The sequence below is a fragment of the Nipponia nippon genome, unplaced genomic scaffold (assembly GCF_047370975.1).
Source record: "Nipponia nippon isolate SJK-2023a ecotype South Korea unplaced genomic scaffold, ASM4737097v1 scaffold_1, whole genome shotgun sequence".
Lineage (NCBI taxonomy): Eukaryota > Metazoa > Chordata > Aves > Pelecaniformes > Threskiornithidae > Nipponia > Nipponia nippon.
The window spans coordinates 46,627,058-46,653,277 of NW_028262290.1; the positions used below are offsets into that span (position 1 = coordinate 46,627,058).

Here is a 26,220-nt window from a genome sequence, read left to right on the forward strand (position 1 = left end):
TCATTAAAAGGGAAAGATTTATGCTCCCTTGTCTAACAACCTTAAAAATATTATAAAATATGTTAGATGATTCTTCTTTTTTTGATTAGAATCTATGAACCCATCACAAATCAGGGTATTGTAGCCATTTGTCATAGTCATTGCTATGAAGCCCTGCGAAGTCACTCACTCCTTCTGTTTGGCTCCCTCTCTCCTGCTGCCAGGAGGGTAATGGGGGTCTGAGCAAGGCGTGTTTTCCCTCTAAACTACACCTGTTTGTGGCCAAGCTGCCCCTCAAAGCAGTCAGCTGTAGCATGATCACCAAAAGCTTTATCTGCATGTCCCACCACTATGCAGATTGACATGCCAGCCACGATGGCTTGCAGTCTTTTACGCTCTCTGGTGCCAAACTACATGAAAAAGAAAATGTACCAGGACATTGCTTCTGCTCAGGGCTAAAATGAGGTACCCAGCTCTTTGGCTGGGTACGTCTCGTGACAGCTGTCACCCTACATGGCCTGGCACACCCAGGCTACTCATATTGCCCAAATATCTGAATCTCCGCTCAGACTGTAGCTGGAAATGTCCTGTACGTTCCTATTCCTGCTCCCACATCTCTCGGGCTCCTCATCTACCTCCCTTGCCTACCTCTGCTGCCAGACACAGTTGATACAGCCCAGTGATTTCTAGCATAGCCAGGCACCCGCTAGGCAGCTGATCCAATAAGCTTGGTGTGCGTCGGGCCGCTTCTGAATGTTCTGCAGGCCATCAACAGCTCTTGGGATGGTCATCACTGTTTTCCAAAAGCTTGTCAGCACATATTTGCATGTGTTAATGTCAAAATGCATTTAATTGCATCTTCTTGCTATTTCACTTGATTTCTAGGTTTTGTAGATGCAGGGATTGGTGAGTAAATACTGCAAGCTTTAAAAAGAAATTAACAAAACATTCAGAATATTTACTGCCACGTTATTCTGATCCCCAAATGCTTTAATTTTTAGAGATGTGTGTATTAGACCCATACAATATTATGAGAAGTTGTAAAAGGATGACATATTGATAACTAAGAGTAACCACAGACAACATCTACTTCTTTCTTCACAAAAATCAAAGCCTTGTCAAAGACTGCCCACCTGGAATTGAACTTGGCAAGGCTTACTGGTAAGCTTCGTCTTCAGGATGAAGGCCCCTGCAACAAGTGGGACAGTGGAAGACAGCCTCAGTGGAGGATCCAGTTAGGAGATGTTAAAACAGACTGGCATAATCAGGTCCATAGGACCTGATGGGAAATGCTCCCACAAGTGCTGAGGGGGCTGGCTGATGCCAATGCGAGGCCACTCGATTGTCTTTCTTTGAAAGGTTGTGGCAATTGGGGAAGGTTCCCGAGGGCTGTGAGAAAGCCACTGTCTCTCCTATTTCCAAGAACAGCAAGAAGAAGGATCCAGTGAACTAAAACCTCACCTCATTCCCTGGAAAGGGGATGGAGCGAATCCTCCTAGAAGCCATTTCCAAGCATATTAAGGACAAGAATGTGATTGGAAGCAGTCAGCATGGATTTATGAGCGAAAAATCATGCTTGACCAACCTCTTTGCCTTCCACAATGAAATGACTAGCTCACAGGACAAGGGATAGCGGATGTTCTTTACTCTGACTTTAGCAAGGCTTTCAACACCGTGTCCCATAATATCCTCATTGGCAAACTAATAAGTGTGGGCTGCATAAGTGGACAGTGAAGTGGACTGAAAACTGACTGAACAGGTTAGCTGAAAATCTTGTGATCAGAGGGACCAAATCCAGTTGGAGGCCAGTCACTAGTGGTATACCCCCAGGCCTGATATTGGGGCCAAAACTGTTTAACACTGCTGGTTTTGGCTGGGATAGATAGCTAAATTTCTTCATAGTAGCTGATATGAGGCTATGTTTTGGATTTGTGCTGGAAATAGCGTTGATAACACAGGGATGTTTTAGTTACTGCCGAGCAGTGCTTACACAGAGTCAAGGCCTTTTCTGCTTCTCACCCCACCCCACCAGCGAGCAGGCTGGGGGTGCACAAGAAGCTGGGAGGGGACACAGCTGGGACAGCTGACCCCAACGGACCAAAGGGATATTCCGCACCATATGACGTCATGCTCAGCATATAAAGCTGGGGGAAGAAGGAAGGAAGGTGGGGACGTTCGGAGTGATGGTGTTTGTCTTCCCAAGTGAAGACAATGAATTCCTTGTTTTGCTTTGCTAGTGCACGTGGCTTTTGCTTTACCTATTAAAACTGTTTTTATCTCAACCCATGAGTTTTCTCACTTTTACCCTTCTGATTCCCTCCTCCATCCCACCCGGGGGGAGTGAGCGAGCGGCTGCGTGGGGCTTAGTTGTTGGCTGGGGTTAAACCATGACAAACACCTTCATTAATGACCTGGATGAGTGAACTCTCAGCAAGTTTGCAGCTGACACAAAACTGGGAAGAGTGACTGATGCACCAGAGGGCTGGGCTGCCATTCAGAGGGACCTCAACGGGCTGGAGAAATATGCAAACAGGAACTTCATGAAGTGTAACAAATGGAAATATAAAGTCCTGAATGTGGAAAGCAATAAACCCATGTACCAGTAGAGGCTGGGTGCCGACTGGCAATACGCCTTTTCAGCAAAGGCAGCCAACATCCTCCTGGGCTGCACCAGGCAGTGCATTGCCAGCAGGTGGAGGGAGAGGATCCTTCCCCTCTACTCAGCACTGGTGACGCATCTGGAGTGCTGGGTCCAAAGTCCAGCAAAGGGCCATGAAGATGATGAAGGGACTGGAGCAACTGTCATATGGGGAGAGGTTGAGAGAGCTGGGACTGTTCAGCCTGGGGGAGAGAAGGCTCAGGCGGACTCTGTAAGTGTGTATAAACATCTGATGCAAGGGAGTAAAGAAGATGGAGCCAGACTCTTCTCAGGGAAAGGACAGTGAAAGCACAGAAGGCAATGGGCACAAATTAAAATATGGGAAGTATTTAAACATAAGAAACAAAATTTCCCTGTGAGGGCTGTCAAACACTTGATAAGTTGCCCAGACAGGCTGTGGAGGCTCCATCCTTGAAGATATTCAAAACCAAACTGGACACAGCTCTGAGCAACCTGTTCTAGCTGACCCTGCTCTCTCCAGAGGTCCCTGCCAACCTCAGTGACTCTGTGATGTCCTTGTCTAGTCATTAACTTACACTGCAAAAATATATAATGACTCTTACTGGGGAGGAATCAGTGTTGCCCCACTGATTTTTCTCTAAAGCCACTGCTCAAGTAAGCTATGCTCCAAGTCCCTTTTCTGACACATGCAACAAACAAACAAACAAACAAACACAGAGCTCGCTCTGAGGCCCCTTGAATGCTTGGGAAAGAGTCCTCCATATCCTCAAGAGGTTTTGTGTGAGGTGTACAGGGGGCCTTCACGGCACTCTGCATACTCAAACACTCCCTCAAGCTTACCTTCAAATGCCAAGGGATCTCAGAGGGAGGTCGTGGTTTCATTTAGTCCCCTGTCAGCTGCATGCATTCCTCCTCCTCGTTACCTCTTTGCCTGTGGTGTGCGAGTGTGCAGGTGCGGGGTACGCACTGGCCCAGCAAACATCCTTCTTCCAAACTACTGTGCACGTGGAGTAAGTCAGTTGTGGTTGGACTCACTGAATTCACGCAGATCACCTGTCCATGTGGCACACACCACACAGGACATGCTGGACTTTGTGCAAAACGGTGTGTGGAATCAATCAGTCTGCACAAGCAATGTCCTGCCCATCAGGAGCTGGGCTCTTGGTGCACGTGCCAGCCAGCTGCACACTGCATGCACAGGAGACATTTCTGAGCGGCTGCCAAATCTGGCTGCTGGGTGTCTGGAAATCTGCAGGACGTGCTGTGTAGAACCGAGGCACTGAACTTTTTGGGGAAAAGTTTTAAACGTTCTCCCATCCACATACTTGGGCTTGCACCCTTGCATCCTCACCTAATGTCCTACCCAGAAGCAAAAAATGAGTTATTCTAAAACCTTCCGAGATTCTGATCACTACAGCACATTAAACAAACGTGGCCTGTTGGAAGTGTCTGTCAACTTGGCCAAGTGGTACTAATGAGGAATAACCACTAGGATAACAATACACTGAAATGTGATCTTTTTACTTTTAATATGGTACCTGACAAATCCACCAAGGTGTAAGAGTATGTAAAGATCTCCAGTAAAATTCTTCTCTTTTACACTAATTTAATACACAACAGAAGTTCCTTCTCCCCCTGCTGTCATTTCCTGCCTATTTTGCCTCACCTATATTTAAGTGAAGCCTGAAGGGCTCTCTGCGGGTGGCAGAAGAGGCCGTCACTCTCCCCAAGGAGCAGCACTAACGACAGCCGATTCTGCACAAGCCAACGGTGGGTGATGCACCCTGCAGTGCTGGCCTGGGAAACTGTTGTCATCTACTTGTCACCCCGATGCTGGGAAAGTGTTTCCTTTTTTTAAACACATCTTGAAATCATTTATTTGAAATGCTGAATGAAGTTTGACATACATAAAATAAAATAATTTAAAAAATCTAACTCTAAGCTTCTTAATATTTTGATGACTACCACTCAATTAAAACTCTGCACTGTTGCTAATAAGTCGCACAGCTTAAATCCATTGATTAGACATAGTGTTTCTGTTTTAAGACTTAAAACATATTTATGAATTAAAGACCAATGTGTAAATAGCAGACCTGTTGGTACCCATATTCCATAGCCAGAAACTTTATAAATCCCCTCCCCAAGCAGACAATGGTATTCCTAGATTATGCATCTCTATTATTCTTGCTATCCCACCATAATACTATTTTAATGAGAAAGGCTTTATTTGAGCCATTGTGCGATCAGGCCTCAGTCTGACTAAATAGTTCCTTCAATCGGGTTTTGCAAGTGTCAGCTTTAAATTAGCCGAAGAATTCATGGGGACATGAGGCAACAAAACTTGGTCAGTAAATACATATGATACACAACAGCTTTCTCATGTATCTTAAAATAAGATCAATTTGCCTTACAACTGAGCTCATATTTCAATTAGTAAAGTTACAGCATTTCAAATTTTTAGTTAAATATAACTCTTCTGTACTATATTACAGCAAAGAGTATATTAGGAAAAAACTTCTGCACTCCCAAAAGATGGCAAAAAAATCTCTAAGGCCAGGTCATACTGTATCTGGAGTTCATTTTCAATGTATCTTCTCTGTTAAAGATCTGGTGACAGAAACTGAATTATGGAGACTTTCAAAAAAGTGTTTCCAGAGAAAAGAAAAAGCCATATTCCAGCCCTCCTATTTAGCATATTAAACTAGAAGTTCAGAAATGACTGAACATATGAGAAGAAAACCATAATTTTAGAGCCTGGCACAACTCAGATTGTGTGTAACAACCCAAGACAAACCAGCTTGTAGAAAACAGGCGGGACACGGTGCACAAGCCTTCTGGTAGCCACAGTCCTGACCACAGGATGGCACTACTAGGTATATTTTAGTAAACGCAGCACACATTTGCTATAACATTTTAACTCTCTACTGGCACAATGTCAAGCGAGCTAACACAAATGAAAGTCTGTGCGTCCCCACCGCTCTCTCCAGAAAACGGCCTTGTCTATGTATTTGGTTGAATAAAGGCTATGTGCTTGGAGGTCTGGATCTCCTATACAGGCGATCACATGTGATAGGCAAATGATAACAAAGCCATGAGGTGGAAAGGGCAGAATGTCTTCATGTTGAATGTCCTTATTACAGTGATAAAATCTCCTCCAGAAGTATGTTTCTTCAAATGCCAAGTCTGATTAATACTACATCTTTCTCTCTTAAAGAACTTGAGGTTTTTTCCTTTGATACAACCACTGCCAGCTCCCTCTAACGCCCCTAAAAACCTCTCCATGCCACAAGAGGACTACAGCTTGCTTTGGCACTGTTACCAGCAAAAAGCAAGTGTAAAGCAAATGCGAATGTTAATAAATTGGGTCATGTGTATTTTTCATTAATTTTGAAGTAGTATGTGTTACCAGCTCTAAGCATATAGAGTATTATCCCCATCTCATATTAACTGCTGTTTTCTTTAAAAAATAGCTCACGATGACAAGAGAATACGTGATTTAACAGTTCTTTATAACAATTTCTTCCCTCATGGCTATAGAAAACAAGTTGAGATTACATTCTCAACCTTTAAGGTTCAGTCATATCACAAAGGTCAATGAAAAAGAATAAGCACATATTATACATTTAGAACTCCTTGAAGACAAAAACCCTCCTTGGCCCATCTCGTTTTTCAGAGTTTGACCCGTGGTTGTTTTGTCTTCTGTAATTTTCTTTTTAATCATTTAGGGTTGGCAAGAACGTAAACAGCAACACAAGGTACAGAATACCAATGAAACATGAATTGTGTATTTCCTTCAATATAAAAGATGTAATATTTTACACATATGCATATTCTTAAGCTGATCCTTATTCTATTAATTTAAATAATTTCTTATGTAGTGTGGACTGAATTTGGCCCATAATGTTTTCATCTATTGAAAATAATTACAGAAATACTTACTCTGAACTTAATGCTTGGGTAAGCTGCCTGATACTAGAATTGCATTTTTCACCCCAGAATAGAAGAGACACACTACAGAATGATGGCATATGCTTCTCTCTTCTGAAGAGTTTGGGTCAATCCAAAGTGTTTCTGGGACAAAATCCCCATATCAACCTCAGCTGTTGACAGCAAGAGCATTACTATGAAGCAGGACATTCATGTGACACACAGGACTTTGGTGACAAAGCATCTTATGCCTGAAGTCATAAGGACAGTTCAGACTCTAATCTTATTTAACCTTTTGCTGAGATTGGTAATGGAGGTGCTAATTACTGCCATAGGTTCAAGCTTTCGTAGGTATTTAAAGACCTATTACACTGAAAACAACAGGATTTATTTGTCCAAAAGTCTTTTGGGATCTGAGCTATAATCAGCTTTGAGATAGGGAGAGATGGATCCTGGTATCTGGAAGATTTGGGTTTTTTTGTATCAAATTCATTTGAGTAGAAAACATCTTATTCAGACAAACTGTAGAGGATATTTGACTAAACTCTGGCTTAGTGTTCATACAATCTTTCCACATCTGCCCTCCTGCCGTTACTCATATTCAAAGCAATGTCTTCTGCAAGAGCCGCACCATGCTCCAGTTCCCCGGCTGATTTGCTCAGTAACCAGAACACCAGTACCAGGAGGCAACTGCAGTGGCTCCCATTGCAGCAGTTTGCAATATCACGCACTGAAACTTCACATCTCTTAGGGAAACAGGTATGAGGAATAAGCCAAGAAAAGGAGAAAGGCTCCGGCTGCCACAAACATAGCTCGACAATCAGCATCAACGAGAAAGGAAACAAGACTGCAGAATGCGAAATGACAGATAAATGGGATTTAGGTGCAGTCCCACATATCTATCCTTCTTCCTCTGTGTGACAGAAGCTCTTTAATGATGTTGTCAGGGCCCCTAGATGGAGTAAGAGTCTCGATGTACATGGCCACTTATCTGTCATCCTTTATTTTACACATGCAATCCTTAAAGATATCCTGCAAATCCAAGACAAAATAAGAGTTTCAAGGCAAAATATAGATGAATGAAATGTGGAAAATTAAACCTAGGGAAGATCAGCACCTTTACAAGAGATGCAGTATGATACTAGTGTTGCCTTCATTTATCAGAAATTGAGTTCAACCTCCTCAAAGAATATACACTGAGAGACTGATTCATTCCTTCCTTCATGCCATAGCAATGTCAGTGAGTTCAACAGAGTTACTTTCAATTTACTTTCTGTCAGGAAAGGAGACATCCATCTATCCATCCACATGGACCAAAGAAAAGGCTGAGTGTACACAGAACTCCTCCTGGAATTAGCCCACACTTCACACAGTAAAGGGCCAAAGACTGCTTGCAAATACCCTGCTAGAAATCCATTGCAGCCAACAACAACATCACAGATATAATTCAGTCTGAATTCAGCCTAGAAATGCCTTCATTCAGCACATGGAAAACTGCCGCTGTAAAGCTATTGTATATCGCCAACATTAACGCCAGGAAGCTGAACGTTCATTGTGTAGAGTCCCAGAACTGTATTAATAGCAACGCAGACTGAGCACATTACATTGTGTGGTCTCTTCACACTTATACAAGCAGGAAATTATTTTTATGGCCAACATCTTCTGTTCTCACAATTTGTCCTAGCATACCAGATACATGCTGTATGAAATCTTCCACCAAGACTTACAGAAAATAATCCTATGTGCAGCTGGGGGGTAAAAATAGGAGATTAACAGTTAAGCTAAAGCTTCTGTTTGAATATTCTGGGTGTTATGAAGTTGATCTATACTGTTAGAGATACACAGACTGACTTTTGATGTAACTCTTAAAACAAACGAATATGGAAAAAACCACTCTGGGTATTACAGAAGGAGAGAATTAGACCAAAAATTATCTCAGGCCCCACACTCGGACTGTCCTTCTGTGGACTACTTGCTGTCTTCACCCTGTAGAAGCCCATAATTGTTGAGAACATGGACAGCCAGCATCCTTGCTGGCTCTACAGCAGTTTTATTTGTAAAAGTTACTGGAGATGGATACTGAAAGGGAACAAGGAAAGGCTGGAGACATTTCAGACCATCTATGGGAGGCTGCAGCAGAGATCGCAGTTTAGGCAGGAAGATGGTGCAGTCTGTGCAGTTAAGGTGGAGTAAAGCTGTGTAGTCCCTACTCATTCTCCAGAGCCGAATTACAGCGTCAAAACCCAGAAAAGGCAAAAGATCCTCAGCAAAAATTCCAACTCAGCAGACGCAGTGGAGGAGGACACTTTGAATGCTACAGCACACAGATAGGGCAAAATGCTGCAGCTTACCTTCCTAGGAAAACAGTTTTCTGCAAGGACATCAAAACAGATGTCTTTACTCTCTATAGAAAGCACATATGGACTGAGCTCATGTATGACTCCTTAAGACTTATTGCTTTGAGTCCAGGATGGAGGCAGGGCTGGTTCAAGATGATGGACTGAAGCTCCCTAGGAACAAAGAACCATGATCACCAAACTCACGGATATCTGCTCCAGGGAAGACTTTTTACTTTTTTTCCTCTTTTTCACATAAATACGTTGTCATGCAGCAAAAAACTAAGAGAATGACCAACATTCAACAGGCATTAAGTCACGCTGCTTAATGCACTCTGGCACATCATGCAGGTGCTCACGTGGCATCAGGACAGGCCCAGCAAAATACCCAAACGGGACAGACCAGAACAGCCCAGGGAAAGGGAAGAAAGGCTCGAGTGTAAGAGAGGGTTTGCCTGAAGAAAGGTGCTTGGAGCCAAGAGGATAACAGGAAAGGAGAGTGCAGCCAAGAGAATGAGGGTTGCAGAGAAGTCAGAGATAAAGCAAATGCCACAGATAATGACATGAAGCTGAAGAAGGGACAGGGAAATGATGAAAGAGGAGACTTAAAAGCACAGTTACAGTTTGAGGGGAAAAAACAAGAGGGTGAAAGAAGAAAAAGCTCTCACATGAAGAAGCAGCATCCCTCAGAAGATATGGTGATGCTGTTATCACCGAGGTATCAGTTTGTTTGCATGAGACTGTATGTCTGCGTACATTTTGCCATTTTTAGACTGTCTAGAAAAGTACTAAACTAATAATCATTTATTTTATTTTGCTTGAGGTGTTCATTAGGAGGACTGACGTGAAATAAGATGCATAAACTTTCTGGGTTTGGGTAACTAATCGAAAGCCTGCCAGACCAAAGGTGACTGCCGCCTGTTACCAGGAGCAGATGTTCAGAGACATCAGTGGGGAACCAAACAGCCTGTTCAACCTTAAACCTGCATCAGAAAAGCCATCAGAAATAGCACAGTGAATGGCAGTTATAGCAGAGTTCAGGAAGTCAGTAAGAAGAGATTTTCAGCCATGATCCAATTACGAAAGCTGTCTGCATCAAGGCAGGGCTGAGCCACCTGTGTAGCAGAGGGCAGTGTGTAGGTATACTTGGGACGTGGCCTAGTCTGTATGCCTGTCAACTTCTGACTCAAAGGAAGCCAATTCAGTCATTTTCCCCTGTAAAGGGTAAAATAATATCAGCTGACAAACTTCTGCAACTCAGTTTTTAATAGGAGCCACTTGGAATCATGGGTATGTTTGAAAAAATAAATCTCTAAGCAAATGAAAATGTGAGAGTTTAAGATACATGTCCTTGTTTGGTTCACTCTTTTTGACATTAAAATGAATTCCAAATGTCCACTGATAGTTCTTGTATCAATCTTGTACAAGACAGACTTGCAGTGGTAGCCTTTAAGAGCAAATACTCAGGGACATCTGAGACAGATACCTTTAGGTAGTAACAGTCCACTTTGCGCTAACATTGAAGAAAAGGCTGAATAGTAGTCCCTCAATGAACATGCCGAATATACAGGTTATATGTCCGCTCTCTAACAGCCATTATGATCTGTCAAGTATATTAATAAACTTCTACAGTTAAAAGGAAAAGAAAATCTGAACCCATTTTCGGGATATTGTGCTGCGAGTGAACACTTACAGACTAAAATCCTTATGAAGGATTTGTCTGCAGGGAATATGCTAAATCAAGCCCTTTTGAACTTTTGATTAAATAATTGATGCATAATGCAGAATGTATAATATATGCGTCCTTTCCCCATAGTTGCCTGGAAACCCATATGGAACGGTACTAGCAGTTCCAGGAGCATTTAGTCTCTAAGTCGCTGGTAAAGACAAAGGAACAAAAAAGTTTTTAAAATCATTAACTCATCTTTCTTTCCATTATTTGAGTACTGCAGACTACCCAAATTAGTAACTTACACAATGGTATCATGACTCTTGTAATATAGAGTGCTTTTTTCTTTTTCTTTTTTAAAGCTATATCTCTTGGAGTCATGTGAATGACTGTAAGTCTCAGCTTCTGTTAAAACAGAAAACAAAGAACACACCTAATATTTTCAGCCTTTATATTAATATAATAATAATAATCATCATCATCATCATCATCATCAGATCATAGAATATCCAAGATGGTCAACAGAGAACAATAAAACTAAGAATGAAAAATGTGGGGTTTTCCCCCAAATTATAGGATTTTTAAGCAAATCTCATTAGAAGACTGATCACTGAGGGTTTAGAAGAATATGAGAATGCCATGATCACAAATTCAAGAGGCAGATTGTTTTCCCAGGAAATAATGTTTCAAATTGCAGCCCAGCAGACCTTTTGCACTTCTCGAGTAGGCAACATGGCTTGTCATTCAGTTTGATTGCTCTGTGACCCAGCCTGAATCTATCTTGTGCTTTATTGCTTCCAAGATGGAATGAAAAACATGATAAAAACCAACGAGAACAAAGCACTAACCATGGAAACCTACAGTGATGAAGGATTAAGTTATTTAATCTAAACAATTCTGTAATCATGATAATTTGGTGGCTCTGTTTCTGATGGTCATCCGGAGAAAAAAAGGATGAGGGGCAAACGCAAAATAGCTATACAATCCTTGAGAAGTAAAAGGCAGGACACAGAGAATGAATGCCTCCTGCCATGGCAGGGATTTTCACGGGATTCTTGCACAATGAGGATACCACCATCGAGCATTTCTTGTGCACTCCGTTTCCCTTCAGAGGAAATAAATACTCGTTGAGTCAAAGAAAGAATGGCTTTATACTATGGTGGCAAGAGGTCTCATTTAAGTAAAGAGAAGCAGTTGTCAGTTCCTAAATCAATTAATGTATAAAGATGAAGATTTGGTGGTTAAGCATCAACAGGACAGAGTGGAACACTTCTGAATATCCTCTAGCTTTGTGTTTGGGGAAATTTTTTGGATATGTAAGATCAGCGTACATTTTGTCATGCAGAAGAGAAAGTTGAACCTGGATCTCTTGTTGACTTCCTCAGCCACTGGATAACACAAAGGTCACAGCATCATTTCCAGTGTGGAATCAAGACTTTCATATCCTTTCCTTTTACTACAAGTACCAGATACCATGACTTTTCATTTTGTGATAAATGGCATGTTGAATGGGATGGGATAAAATGATATTTTAAGTGTCAGCCCAGTATAGAAAAAAAAAACACAAACAAATCCAAACCCTAGTAATTTTATTTAGGTTTAATCAAATAATTTTTAAAACGTGCTTGCCATCCTGAAGGGAGCCAGTAGCTCACACAGGCTGATCTCATCATTTGATACCCAAATTGTCAGTTTCTAGGATAAAACCAGTTTAAGCAGCTTGCTGTAGCGTTACAGGAGGTATAAGAGTACAGATGGAAAAAAAGCTTTAAGAAAAGCATCTAAAAATAGTGTTTACAATAGCTGTCATTCATTTTCAGTGGGAAATTATTATATTTCAGGAGGGTGAGAAATCATTCTAACTTAAAACAAAAGTAAAAAGGCAGATCAGATCAGAGAGGCACCCAAGAGCATGTATGGAAATTAAGCTGACATGCCTACATGCCTCAGCTGTGACTACTCAAGCCCAAAGGAGGCAGAAGGAAGAGGAGGGTGGAGGTGGAGGAGACTGCCTTGGACATTCACAAGGTCTCCGTCACAGTCATGGCAGCTGCACTCCCTATGTGGAAAGAGCTGTACTACAACTTGGATTAGACAAAACAATGCAAAAAAAAACCCCCAAATCACTCATGCAGAAGAATATTGAAGGGAGAAACAAAGACACTGAAACCCTAAGGTGCTGGGATTAAATTGCCAGAGAAACAAGTTCCTTTTTCATCTGTATTAATTAAGCCCCATATTACTATCACCAGCATGGCTTAAATTCAAGCTTTCAACTGCCAATGATTTATTCCGATCTAGGGAAATCACCAAAATCTGCTTTTTGCAGCCAGAGTCATAGAATAATCTCACAACACATTCAGGAAAGTTCATCAAGGACAGCAGTAGTTTTCCAGCTGTACAGTTCTGTATTAGTGAGTGATGTTTAATTGTGTAATGGTTTTGATTACGATATGTTGTTATGTTCTACTCCTGCTGCCACCATAGCCCAGAGGGAATTTGCACGTGAACATGATATTTCATCTTGTTTTTCTGTATAAACAATTGGGTTTTAATAAATTCACTGAAAACCAAATATTAAAATAAACCAACTGCACAACGATCACTGGGGATAACTATAAATTGTGCTTTTTGGTGGTTCCTGAATACTGGTGAATGTTGAGAGATATGTGCAACTGCTGTCATTGGTCCTTCATGCCTTGTTTTAGGAACGCCTACTATGCTTCTGTGTCTGAATGCTATGGATAAACAGCTGTAAATCAGCCTTGTCAAGGTGGCATTTTCCTGGCAGTAAGGGGAGCTGAGCAGGAGTCTGTATGGTGAGAATGTATATTGGGTGCTCCACAACCCACTCTGATGCACTGGAGGTGAAGTGAAGGGCAACACCCTAATGTTTGACCTTGTCAGAGCAACGTTGGTTTGTAGGGTTTTCAAGTTCTGCGACTGTTGCAGACCTCACGGTGCTCACCTGTAGTTTTTCCATCTCCCTCCTTGATTCTTGCAGTGTGCACTATTTAGGGCCACCTTAAAAGCACATTTAGAAAATTTAGATGATGAAGCAGTCAGCTACTTGCATTTTGTACATTTTGTACAGTACAGACCGGAATAAACATGTAGCATGTTTGATCATGTTTCTGCACCTGCTTCCTATCTGCTTTTATTATCCCAAATAATGAAATTTAACCTCAAATGATTAGGGTGCTGCTATTTCCGAGACTATATCCAACACCATGATCCAGCAGAGCAGCCACAGTCAGCTCACACACTCCTGCTTTATATTCTGAGATCTGAAGATGACATAACCACCAGCAGCGTTTTCTCTGGGGTCTGTATGTCTAAGTCTCTTGGCATTCATTTGGAATATTCATGCCCAAATCTCAAGATCTTCTCAAGACTTCTTTAGTATTTCTTTGATTTTTTTCTTTTTTTACAGAAACAGTATCTACATCTTGTGTTAGTATTTATGAGTAAAAGAAGACTATTGCTCTTACAACAGGTCTATTGCTACAGGAGTTCTGCAAAGTAATAAGCAAGTAGCCTGCAATCATCTCTTTCTAAACCCACCACATCCTCAAAGGTACCTACATTACCTGCAGAGTTGCTCTTTTCATTACTTCGAATTTTAGAAATTGTCAGCAGAAATAGAGAAGCATCAAATGAGTTTATATTCATGGTTCACTAAAACAAAGCTTCCCAGCCTTTAGGATTCCTGCATGCAGAATTTTGTGAGTCTCTCGCTTTTGGGATTTTTGTCACATATTGCATCCCATGTTTGGGCACTTAGCAGATTCCGAGGTGTGCCAACAATAATCTGTAAATGTTAGTGTTATTTATTTGTGGCATTAACATAGGCAAAGGGGAATGCTTAAATTTGAAGGAATTTTTGTTTGAAAGATAACATTACAGCTTTTTCAAATTTATCTACTTATCATTTTCTGAGTTCTTAAGAATTCTTGCTTTTCTGAAGAATGAGGCTGAACTGGATTCAATTCTATTCTGTTTGACAAATAATTGCAATGACTGATATTGATTTTTCTCACTTTGCTGATTTTATTTAAACTGCCTGTTGGTTTAAATGCTCAGAAAGATTTTATAAAAGAAATACTTTTCACATGCTTAGTAGTTTTCCTAAAGTTTTATGGAATTATCAGAAAGACATATATTTGCAATTTTGAAGACTCTTTGCTAAATATCTTTAAAGTAGTCTTCCCTTTCTGAAAATGAAATAATTCCATGGAGCAATTAATTTGACCAACAGTGTTAGTACTCAAAGTGCAACATAGGTAGTAGTATTCTGGTAAATGGGGGTAAACTGTCACCTCCTCTATAATCTTTGGCCAGATAGTTTCACTAGTTTAAGGAGAGAATGGCTCTTAGAATATGAAGGCACCTTTGCCCATCGCACACTGACTACTTCACCAGTAAAACCCAGCTGGCTGCTGAAGGCTTCAGCAAAACACCATTTTGTACTGAGAGAAGAATTCACAAAGGGAGGCCAGGAGATGAACCTGTGCCTGTGTCTGCATTAAAGACAGCAGAAACAAACAGTGCATTGTTTGTGATAACCGTAGCTGCCTGCTAAATGATATCCCCTGACTGTCTACGCTAATGGGCACCTTCGGGTAAAAAAAGATGGTGTTAATAAACCCTCTGCTCTGCTTTTTTTGGAACAGCCACTTCTGGCACTCAAAGCAGCTCTCTGCTTCCATCCTCATACACCTTCAGCCTGTAGCCAAGAGCAGCTCCCTGCAATGTATTAAATGAGCTCTTTAAAAGAACGCCTTAAATACACTCTTTCCAAGCAATTTTTTCCTAGTAAGTCTGGACCAGTGTGCCAGGGCAGGGCAGGAGAGCACAGCTGAGAGAAGACAGGGATGGCTTCAGTGACAGGAGGTGCTATGCACTGGGAGTGGAGCAGAACTGCCTTTGAGCTTTTTCTTTTTATATTCTCCCCTAAATGAAGCAGCTTAGATGCAGCAGAAAGGGGTTTTTTTCCCATGTCCCTGGTTTTTTTCTCCTGAACTCTCCTGAACTTACTATTGGGTGGTGCATAATGGCAACTTCTGTAGGGGAAAAAAACCAAAAAGGAGTAGCTGACATGAGCCAGAGGTCTGATATTAACCATTTCGGGGCAGTGCTCAGTTCAGTGGCTCTATGTTTAGAAGCTCTGCCTTCGACAGCTATTGCTTGACATCACATCAGGTGAATGAATGACTTCTTTTCCCACTAATAAGAGAAAGCAATCTGGGAGACCAGCAGTCTACCAGAAACAACCAGAAGAAAACTGTACTTGACAGTGAAAAGACACACGCAATTCAGCCCACTCCAGAGCAACAAACATTATTCCTGAAGTTGCACAGAACCTAATTCTTAGGATGACATTTTTAAGTGTTCCCCCCCCCCCTTTTTTTTTTCTTCAGAAGAGGTTGATAGAGTATAACTCTTGATATAATATCAGCAAATCACCTCTCCTAGGTTACCAATGGCAACCAGAAGGCAAGCACTGTCCACGAGTGACTGCACGAGCTGGCACACTGAAGGGCATGTGTATTGGTTCTCTATGAAGAGACGCAATAGTCCCACAAAAGCAGATCACAGTTGATAAATAAGAGGAACAAAGTTAAGATTAACAACCCGTGTTTTTAGCCAGCCAGCCACTCCCAGCAATGAGGCTACTGCACCCTTAAGTTTTTTCATTTGCCTTGTATACAGTTATCAAAGCAATTAGTGTTATGACTTTGCTATCACTGTCAACTTAATTGGATACTTTTGTCACCTCAGACTATTGTATTCAGCTACCATGAAAAAAATGAAGTGAAGATTTTAGCCTCTTAAACATAAAATTTAAAAAATTAAAATAAACAACTGAATGCAACATAATAGTGTCTTTCAACGTGTTTCCTTCTGAATGGAAGAAGCCAGCTGCTGTGCAGGTACTAAACCCCTTCTGGGTTTTGTGTCTGGCAGCCTGCTTATAATGTGATACTAATCCTTCAATTCATACTTCACATATTAAAAACATGAGAAATGTGCTGCAGAAGCGATTGAAAGACTAGCTCCGTAGCTAACAACCCAACAAATACTCTCCAAAGTCTTCTCCCCCACAACTTGGCCTCTCCAGCATGTTTGCACAGCATAAGCTAAACATTTCTGTAGCGCAGATACATGTAGCCTCAAAACTAGGAACCCTCTCCTGGGCGGTTAATCTCTATCTGCAGTGAGCATTTCTTAACATACTTACCACTGTGTGTAGCACAAGCATAGCTACCCTGTCATTCTAGTTTAGATATGAAGACTAAAATACTTGTTTTTTCTGCATTAGTCCTCTCCCTACTGCTAGTGCTGGCAAGAGTTCCCCTGGTTAGGATTTTTTTTTTTTAATTTACTGTGGAAAGGCCTGGTAAAACACATAAACCAAACCCCACCATTCTAAGTATTTTCGATGGAGAATCATAGAATCGTAGAATCATAGAATTGTTTAGGTTGGAAGAGACTTTTAAGATCATCAAGTCCAACCATCAACCTAGCACTGCCAACTCCACCACTAAACCATGTCCTTAAGCAGCACACCTACACGTCTTTTGAATTCCTCCAGGGATGGGGACTCAACCACTGCCCTGGGCAGCCTGGTCCAATGCTTGACCACCCTCTCAGTGAAGAAGTTTTTCCTAATACCCAACCTAAACCCTCCCTGGCGCAACTTGAGGCCATTTCCTCTTGTCCTATTGCTTGTCACTTGGGAGAAGAGACCAACCCCCACCTCGCTACAACCTCCTTTCAGGTAGTTGTACAGAGCAATAAGGTCTCCCTTGAGCCTCCTTTTCTCCAGACTAAACAACCCCAGTTCCCTCAGCCTCTCTTCGTAAGACTTGTGCTACAGACCCTTCACCAGCTTCACTGCTCTTCTCTGGACACGCTCCAGCACCTCCATGTCCTTCTTGGAGTGAGGGGCCCAAAACTGAACACAGTACTCAAGGTGTGGCCTCACTAGTCCTGAGAACAAGGGAATGATCACTTCCTTAGTCTTGCTGGCCACACTATTCCTGATACAAGCCAGGATGCCATTGGCCTTCTTGGCCACCTGGGCACACTGCTGGCTCATATTCAGCCAGCTGTCAACCAACACTCCCAGGTCCTTTTCTGCCAGGCAGCTCTCCAGCCACTCCTCCCCTAGCCTGTAGCGTTGCATGGGGTTGTTGTGACCCAAGTGCAGGACCACGCACTGAGCCTTGTTGAACCTCATACAGTTGGCCTCAGCCCATCGATCCAGCCTGTCCAGATCCCTCTGTAGAGCCTTCCTACCCTCTAGCAGATCAACACTGCCACCCAACTTGTTGTCATCTGCAAACTTACCGAGGGTGCACTCGATCCCCTCATCCAAATCATTGATAAAGAAGAAAGGATACAGTCCATTACAGATTTTATAAGTATTTCCCTTTCGAAGTTCACAGCTTTTCTCATGACTTTGTTAATAGAAACTGCAGCTCTAAAGGAAGATAGACTGAATCTCAAAAGAAACATTTAAAAAGTCACTAATCAAGTGGGAAATATCTCAAGAATGAAGCCTAAATGGAGGAAGACAGACATGCAAAGATTACAAGCAGGTTTACCCTCTTAGGAGAGATGCCTATACCTGGCCTTCTGGAACAAATGGGCCTGACTGACATTGCACTTACTTTGCTGCACCCCAAACAGACGAGGACTGGAGCCACCATTTCTTCTCCAGGGAGCTGCTATAAAAGCATTTAATTTGCAGGATCTTGCTGGAACCCCCAAATGTTATTTTACAAGAAAACTGAAGAATCTAGTTAACATACTTATTAAATAAAGCTGTGACCTGCATCATGACCCATCCTTCTATGACTGAATCACTGGCATGTTTGAGGTAAGTTCCTTACATAAACCGGTTAATATTTAAAATCTGCCCAGGCACTCTGGTTAGTGTCCTTTGCAACGCCGAATCAACCAGTCCCCATTTGTGACTGATCTGAAGGACAGACCGGGGAGTGAAGTGGAAAGCTAGTTACAATGGGATATACTGACATACTTACAGTTGCATTTCTTCTGAACAAATCTAAGCTTGCATGCTGTTCGGTAGGTGGACAAACGAATGCGATCCAGATCTTGAGCCCCTAGTGGAAGAGAAGAACAGTGACATTTCTATGGAATATGACCTGTCCATATCTTTGCTAGCAGGGAAGCCAGAGAACAAAGAGGACACATGAGCTGACTCTGTTTAATAATTTTCAAGGCTCTCTCCTTTTCAGGGAGAGTAGAGAGGGGTGAGGAGAAAGAAGGGGAATGGCAGGGGCTACACTGTTAAAAGACTTTTATAAAGGAAGGCAAGGAATAGTCAGCCCACTGTGTCTGTCACTTTGAAAAACAATCTGGCCAAGCTGCAGGCTAAAAGACAGACCGGCCAGGCCCCAACAGCAGGGAGAACCTCCATCTAATTTTAACATTTAACAACAAAGCTCATAACAAATATCTTTGGCTGACATGCCAGATCAGAAGAAGGAACTGCCAGCAAACCAAATCAGAAACAATATCATGCCGTAATGAAAAGACTGACAGCAGTCTGCAGAAGGGGGCAAAAACAATGCAAAGGCTGTGAGGCCTTTCTCCATTTTGCAGAGGTATGTTCTCTGCAACAGAGAGCTCAAAGGGTCAGCTCTCTGCTTCACACATAGCTTGGCCCTGGCTGCTCCGACTTAAAGATCTGGCAACATGTCCAAAGCAGCTGTCCAGGAGATGGGAATAAACCGACTGGTAGCTACTTCACATACAGCGTGGCAGAGAGGGACCAGGATGGGGGCAGAACCCGGTGCAGTGTCTTTAGGCCTCCTGCTGCTGTGTACCACTCATAACACTTCCCCAAACCCTCAAAAAGTAGATGAGGAGATTGTGATTTAAATCTTTCTCCTTCTTGGCTGGTATCTTACATAAGGAACTGTTGCCTCATAGTTACAATACGGCCTATGAAATACAAGACTGCTTATTGATTTTACCACACATTTCACAGAAACACATTCGATTAATTTTTGTGTATTTGCTTTTTCACTGCGGTTGACCCTGTAACAGGAGTAAAACCCGTTCTATTCAGTTGAGCAAGGTACCAAGTTACAAAACCCAGAGTTTCTGAAGGAACTGTCTGCATGAAGCACATCCAAACAAGGTACAATCAGCTATAAGAGAACTGGAGTGGAATGTGGCCCAATTCTGCTTTTACACATGCTTCCAGAATGCCTTCTTTAAGATTCATCTTGACATTATTACACTGGCCACTCAGCTGCACTGCTGTACATACGGCCATGTTGGCATTGCTCACCCACATTTCCTTAAGCAATCTGCCATCCTTTGGACCCAAATTTTTCAAATGTGCTCTGACCTGTGAGATGAAAATGAGGATGATACTCTCCCCTCTCCCCAGACTCTGCTCTTTTCCTGACTGGATTCTCCCACACCATCTTCCCAGGGCTCCCAGCTACTCCCTTTTGCCAGTGGGTTGTCTCAACACCATCTGTTCCTGGGAGAAGCTACCCTTAACTACTTAACATCAGGTCTGGAAAGTTTTTTTAATTTTTTTTCATCATATTCTTTATTGTTAAATTACAGAGGTTCTTCTCCATTAATATCTCATTGATAGCTTTTGGAAAGCTTCTTTACTGGTAAAGGGAAGGATAATGCTTATAACACTAAGTCTTTCCTTTTTTAATAGGACCAATGACTGAAATGAATTTCACTTCTTCCCTCTTAACTTTAGTGAAAGCTACTAACGAAAGCTTCCAGTGCTCTTTTATAAAACTTCAGCCTTTTAACAAGATGTAAAGATTCAAAGCAAAGTGAAACTCTGGCTCATTGAGCTTCCTAGGTTGCAATATTAATCCTAAATAAACAAATTTGTAGGCAATAATGTTGCTTGTTTCTTTACTATTTACACACACAGTGGATGGTACCATCCACTTTTGATGTTATTTTGGGAGTAGGTGTTTTCACTGATAAACCCCTGGAACAGACAATTTAATTTTACCACGATTCACATTTTGCCACAGCCAGAGATGTATTTGTCAAATAACTTGTGTAGAAAAGTGACTTCACTTACATGGACAGTCCTGAAAAACAAGTGGAAAGATGTGTGGGACTGAGCACGGCAAATGAGACTGTGAATTTGTAACCTGCCTAGAGGACTGCCAGTGGCCTCTCCTTCCTTTTGCCCGCTGGCAGTGTTTCACTCTGTTTCCTGTGAATATACTCATCTCATGTCAACACTGTTCACAATTTGCAAAAATAATGAAGGGATACATTGCAGGCTTTGGCTGCTGTTTTCTTGCTGGATGATATGTGCTGGCAGCACAAGTGATGTACATTTTGAACTCTCTTCATCAGTCTGGATATACCTGAGCATGTCAGGTAAGACTAGGGGTAGCCAATTGGTTTGATGTCCAATGGTGCATTTTGAGATACAAGATACAATTTCAGTTTTAACCACAGGACTCTACAGAAGATGATATTGATTATCTATTTATTAGTATTGATATTAATTCACAGAAGTTTGTAATTTGGAACTAGGAAGATGCCTCTTCTGAAGAAAAGGAAACAAAAAAAGTCAAACTAAACTTCTTTAAACACACGGAAAATCACAGAGTGTCCCAAATCTAAAGTGAGAGTCAAATCCATCTATTCCTAGTTCAGAACAAATTTCCCACCCAAAAAGGCAGGAAAAGTTGGAATTTTTTTTTGCTGTCTTGTCTAGTCTGGAACATGACCCACTTTCTAAAAGCACTGTGGGGTTTTAATCACAGACTTGCAGATATGACTGCAAGAACCTAAACCACTGGCAAAGTCCTTTATATTATGAATTTTCTTCCTCTAACATCGGCAGGTTGTGGAATTTAACTTTTTACCAGAAGCTTGTATTTGTTATAATGTTAAGAAGCTTCGCGTGGCACACAGTATGTAGGGCGTGTGGAGCACATGGTTTTTGTTAAACAAGGATTGTGCGGGCTTGCACACAGCTGAGACCACCTGAATGCAATGCCAGATTGAGCTTCTGTTTCAGTGAAGCACGCCCTTTACACACACAGGAATCCAAGGGACTCTCAAAATGCAAAATTCAGTGTTTTATGAATATGGACATTTCTTTGCCTAAAACATATTTAGTTTTTCACAAAGACATAATATTTTCCCCTCTTTTTACCTCGTTGGAACCCAGTTCTCTGCGTGCATGTGTAGTAGGAGGAGGAAGGGAGGCAGGCAAATAGAAAAGGGAAGCACATGTGAGATAAACCAGACTCAAGTAAATATGTCAAAATACTAAAATGTGAAAGAAAAATAGTAGACAATAACTATTTGTGTACAGCACGGGAAAATAGTCCCTCCTCCGCCTCCAACTACCAACTCTAAATTTTCCCAACACCTCCTTAACTCCTCCAAAACAACCCAACAGCAAAACAGCCTTCAGAACTGTGGGAACAAACCATAAATCCTCACAGCAAAGACTTAAGCAATTATCTTCCATTTTAGGAATATTTCAAACTAACTGAAGTTAATGGAAGTTGTGCTATTGACTTTATCTGATACAAGCTCAAGTCCTCTCTATAACTCTAATTAAAAGTATAGTATGTTCTTATAACGGACAAACGCATCATCCTTTTTTCTTGTTTTTCTTTTTTTTTCCTTCTGGCCAAAAAACAATGCCTCCCTCCACTGGTCCAAGATGTTGTACACAAGGAACAAGAGAAATATCCATCAGAGTTACAACAGCAAGCCGCCTGTGATATTGAAATAATTAGAGGGCACAACAGAGCCAGTGGACACAGTGGAACGGGCCAAGACCATTCTCAGTAGGCCATCTGAATGAAAAGTCCTTAATTTGGAGAGCTCAGGAGGGCAGATGTAGGGCATTCGGTCACCCCTGGGCTCACCCCTGGAGAACAGGCCTGAGCACATTTAACTCACCAGCACAGACTTGGCCTTTCAGTGTGCACAGTTGCTCAAGTCCCAGTAATCCTCATCTTAATCTCCCCCAGAAGATGGGGGAGATGTTCTGTCATTTTTTACTATGGTGCAGGGGACAAATAATAGGAAACCTAGTAAGTACAGACAGAACTTAAGTACATCTAGTAACAGGGTGACAGTCGCAGACTTCATACGTAATAGAATTTCCTTGAGAAATGGTGGATTGGTTGTAAGAGAAATAAGATCTGACTGTCAAGAGAACTGCAGGAGCATTGTTAGCATAGTACATCCCTGACACACTATTCTGCAGGGAACACAAAGCTTCACTAGAAACTATAAAAAATGTGCTGAAGTGGGGTATGTAGTATATGAATCCCTGTACTGTGTCTGGCTGGGATGGAGTTACCTTTCTTTATAGCAGCCTGCATGGCACTATGTTTTAGATTTGTGGCTAAAAAAGCATTGATAACACACTGATGTTTTAGCTAGTGCTGAACAGCGCTTGCACAGCATCCAGGCCTTTTTGTTTCCTGCTCTGTCCCCTCTCAGAGTTGGCTGGGGGTAGGCAAGAGGTTGGGAGGGGACACAGCCAGGACAGATGACCCCACCTGGCCAAAAGGATAGTTCATACCATATAATATCATGCTCAGCAATAAAACTGGGGTAGGGAAAGAAGGGGGTGGGGAGTTTTGTCTTCCAAGGTGGACACTGCTCAGAGACTGGCTGGGCATTGGTCTGCTTTTGGGAGGTGGTGAGTGACTGCCTTTCCATTGCTTGTTGTTGTTGGTTTTTATTGTCATTTTTTTTCTCTCTTTCTGTCACTTAATCAATTGTCCTTATCACAAGCCACAAGTTTTCTTGCTTTTGCTCTCCTTATATTCTCTCCCATCCCGCTGGGGGCTGCTTGGGGATTAAGCAAGTGATTGTGTGGGTGCTTAGCAGCTGGCTGGGGTCAACACACTACAGATACCTCCACTAAAAGATGTTGTCTTTTGGAGACCTTTATCCCTCTTCATTCCTACCTGTGTATTGCAGCATTTTTGTCTCAAGAAGCTACTGATTAAAATAATACAGTCACAAAATCTGATGTAGAAAATCCCCCTCTCCTGCTATTCGGTCATATCAGCCCATTTTCCTGTAGTTTTGATCTCACGACATTAAACCATTTGTGAAATGGAGATATCAGTTATTTGAGGTGGAAAGCTTGCATAAATTTTACCGACACTGCATTGCAACTGGCTTGGTCTATCACAGCAAAACATTTCTAGGAAGTACTTACGCATTTCTGCAAACAGCTGCCTTCTTTCTGCCATGGTATTTCCTCTCTTCCCACAATCTTCAATCATTCTGGAAGACAAAATCATGTGAAAATTTTGAGTATTATTCCCAGACTGAACATACGTACACAAGCATCCATAATCGATCTTGGGGAACCTTTGAGGTTGGCTGGTGCTCCATGTGTACCCAGTGCCTTTTGCCAGCCTCTCTGTGGCATGGTTTGAGGAGAAGCTGGTCCCCAAATTGTCCTCCATTCCCGAAACTCTGCTTTCAAGCATTTGTTTTCCCCCTCTCTCTCTCTCCCAAAGGCAATGTTCAGTTTTTCTGCTTGATGTAACTTAACTGACTTACATAACACAAGCTCTGAAATTCATTTTTGGTTTTCTTAAATAAGGAATCTTCAGTTTAAATTATGTAAGAGAGAAGAAATCATAAAAGATTCGGATATTATTTTATAGTTTAGAAAATGCCTTTGTAGCCAATTCTGGCTGGAGGAGACAAAAAAATAACGCAACAGCAACTAAATCTCTACTCTACAACATAATATCCTCTATTTACTCAAGCAAATACACTCCAAATATTCATTCAAATTCAAGACAGTATGTCTCTGATTAAATGAGTTCCAGTAAAGGGCTCAGAAGTAAGAATATATCTTCCTTCAGTTTTCAGATATAAAAATCTCCAGAATATTTTGAAGAGCACTACTGCTGGAAAGAGCATAGAGAAAAGAGACAGCTTCCTTCACAGTCAGCTTTCAAACCATAAAAGACTAAAGCCTTCAGAGCAAAGATAAACATCTTTAGCAGCACTCAAAAAATGAAACCAGTGTCAGCATCACCACTTCCTGTGGGTAATTACTTCAGCAAACCAATATCCTTTCCTCCCTACCAAGTCTGGTTAGGGCTTCTGACCTGTATTTTAATCCACATCCTTATCTCTATGCGTGTCCAGAGGAGGGCAATGAAGTTGGTGAAGGGTCTAGAGCACAAGTCTTATGAAGAGCGGCTGAGGGAACTGGGGTTGTTTAGCCTGGAGAAGACGAGGCTGAGGGGAGACCTTATCGCTCTCTACAACTACCTGAAAGGAGGTTGTAGCGAGGTGGGGGTTGGTCTCTTCTCCCTAGTAACGAGTGATAGGACGAGAGGAAACGGCCTCAAGCTGCGCCAGGGGAGGTTTAGATTGGATATTAGGAAAAACTTCTTCACTGAAAGGGTGGTCAAGCATTGGACCAGGCTGCCCAGGGAAGTGGTTGAGTCCCCATCCCTGGAGGTATTTAAAGAATGGATAGATGTGGTGCTCGAGGACATGGTATAGATGGACTTGGCAGTGATGGGTTAACGGTTGGACTCGATGATTTTAAGGGTCTTTTCCAACCTTGATGATTCTATGATTCTATGATTCAACTAGACTGTGTGAAATAACATTGGACCACCTGGGATATACAGGAGACGCTCTGTAGAGGCCCGCAATCCCAAATATTCTACCGTATCCCATAGCAAACCCACTTATGTATATAACAGGAAGGATAAAAGTACTGGATGCTGAAGTCTACAATCACCAAAGGACTCAGGATAGAAAACCAGTTTCCTTTTATTTCTCAGAGAAAGAAAGGCAATCACATAAGAGGTGTTTTGTTGTGTGGGGTTTTTTTCTTTCCAAAATGCACTGTTCAAATGAAGTGGTGGTACATTTACAAATAGGCCTTTTCCAAATAGCCTATTCAATTCTCAGAGTACTGATAAAGGCTCTGCTAAAGTGCTGTCGAGGGTGGACACTTTGTGATGTGAGCAGCAGTCCCACTAGGAAGCGGACAGAGGGTACGGCTGCAGCCTGTTTGCAGGGATATTCAAGTTCATCCTTATGCTCTAATTTGGCCGGGAGTAATACAGATGTGCATAGCATGGCATTAAGTCTGAGCTAACATATACTGCCTTTCTGCAGAGATAACAGCTTTCAGTACAGTGCTTTACAGAAGTGGCCACACAGGCTCTGACCTGGAGGTAGTTGGTGCCTTGCTAGCTTAGAGGTGTCAGGGAAGACTCACACCTACCTGCAAAATGAGATATACCTCAAGATACGCCAGACCCAACCCGCATCCTAATTATACAGCAAGTAGTAATATCTTTTGTACCTGGATCAGCCTTAAATCTCTGCCCATAAAATATGAAAAACGATGTAATCCCACTAACCCCAGCTTGAGTTCCCCACTCCTTTCTGTTTCTAATCAAACTCATAGTAGGAGACAAATTTGCCATGGCAAATGACCAGATCTCATAGGACAGGTGGGTTAATAAAGCCCTTCCAAAAGATAACATCTTTTACCAGGCAGGGCAGCTGAGTGAATACTTCAGAGCAAATACAATTTTAGATTAACTTTTATTATATGTAGAGTGGGTCACAGACCATCGTAATTTTTTCTGACTTCCCCTGTATTCAGAATCATTCTACAAACA

General features: G+C 41.9%; 1 protein-coding gene across 29 annotated transcripts in view; it reads right to left on the reverse strand.

Moving 5' to 3' along the window:
• Window positions 1-26,220, reverse strand: part of DTNA (dystrobrevin alpha) — a 232,177-nt gene that overhangs the window by 77,503 nt on the left and 128,454 nt on the right. For 27 of the 29 annotated variants that reach the window (XM_087753978.1, XM_087753959.1, XM_087753951.1 and 24 more), the window contains 2 exons: window positions 23,769-23,836; window positions 18,583-18,663 (listed from right to left, as the gene is read on the reverse strand). In XM_087753978.1, the coding sequence (XP_087610104.1) occupies window positions 18,583-18,663; window positions 23,769-23,835 (148 nt within the window). In that variant the 5' untranslated portion in view covers window position 23,836. Of the gene's footprint in view, window positions 1-18,582; window positions 18,664-23,768; window positions 23,854-26,220 lie in introns of those variants that run through there. The other 2 variants (XM_087754054.1, XM_087754046.1) reach the window with 1 other exon arrangement.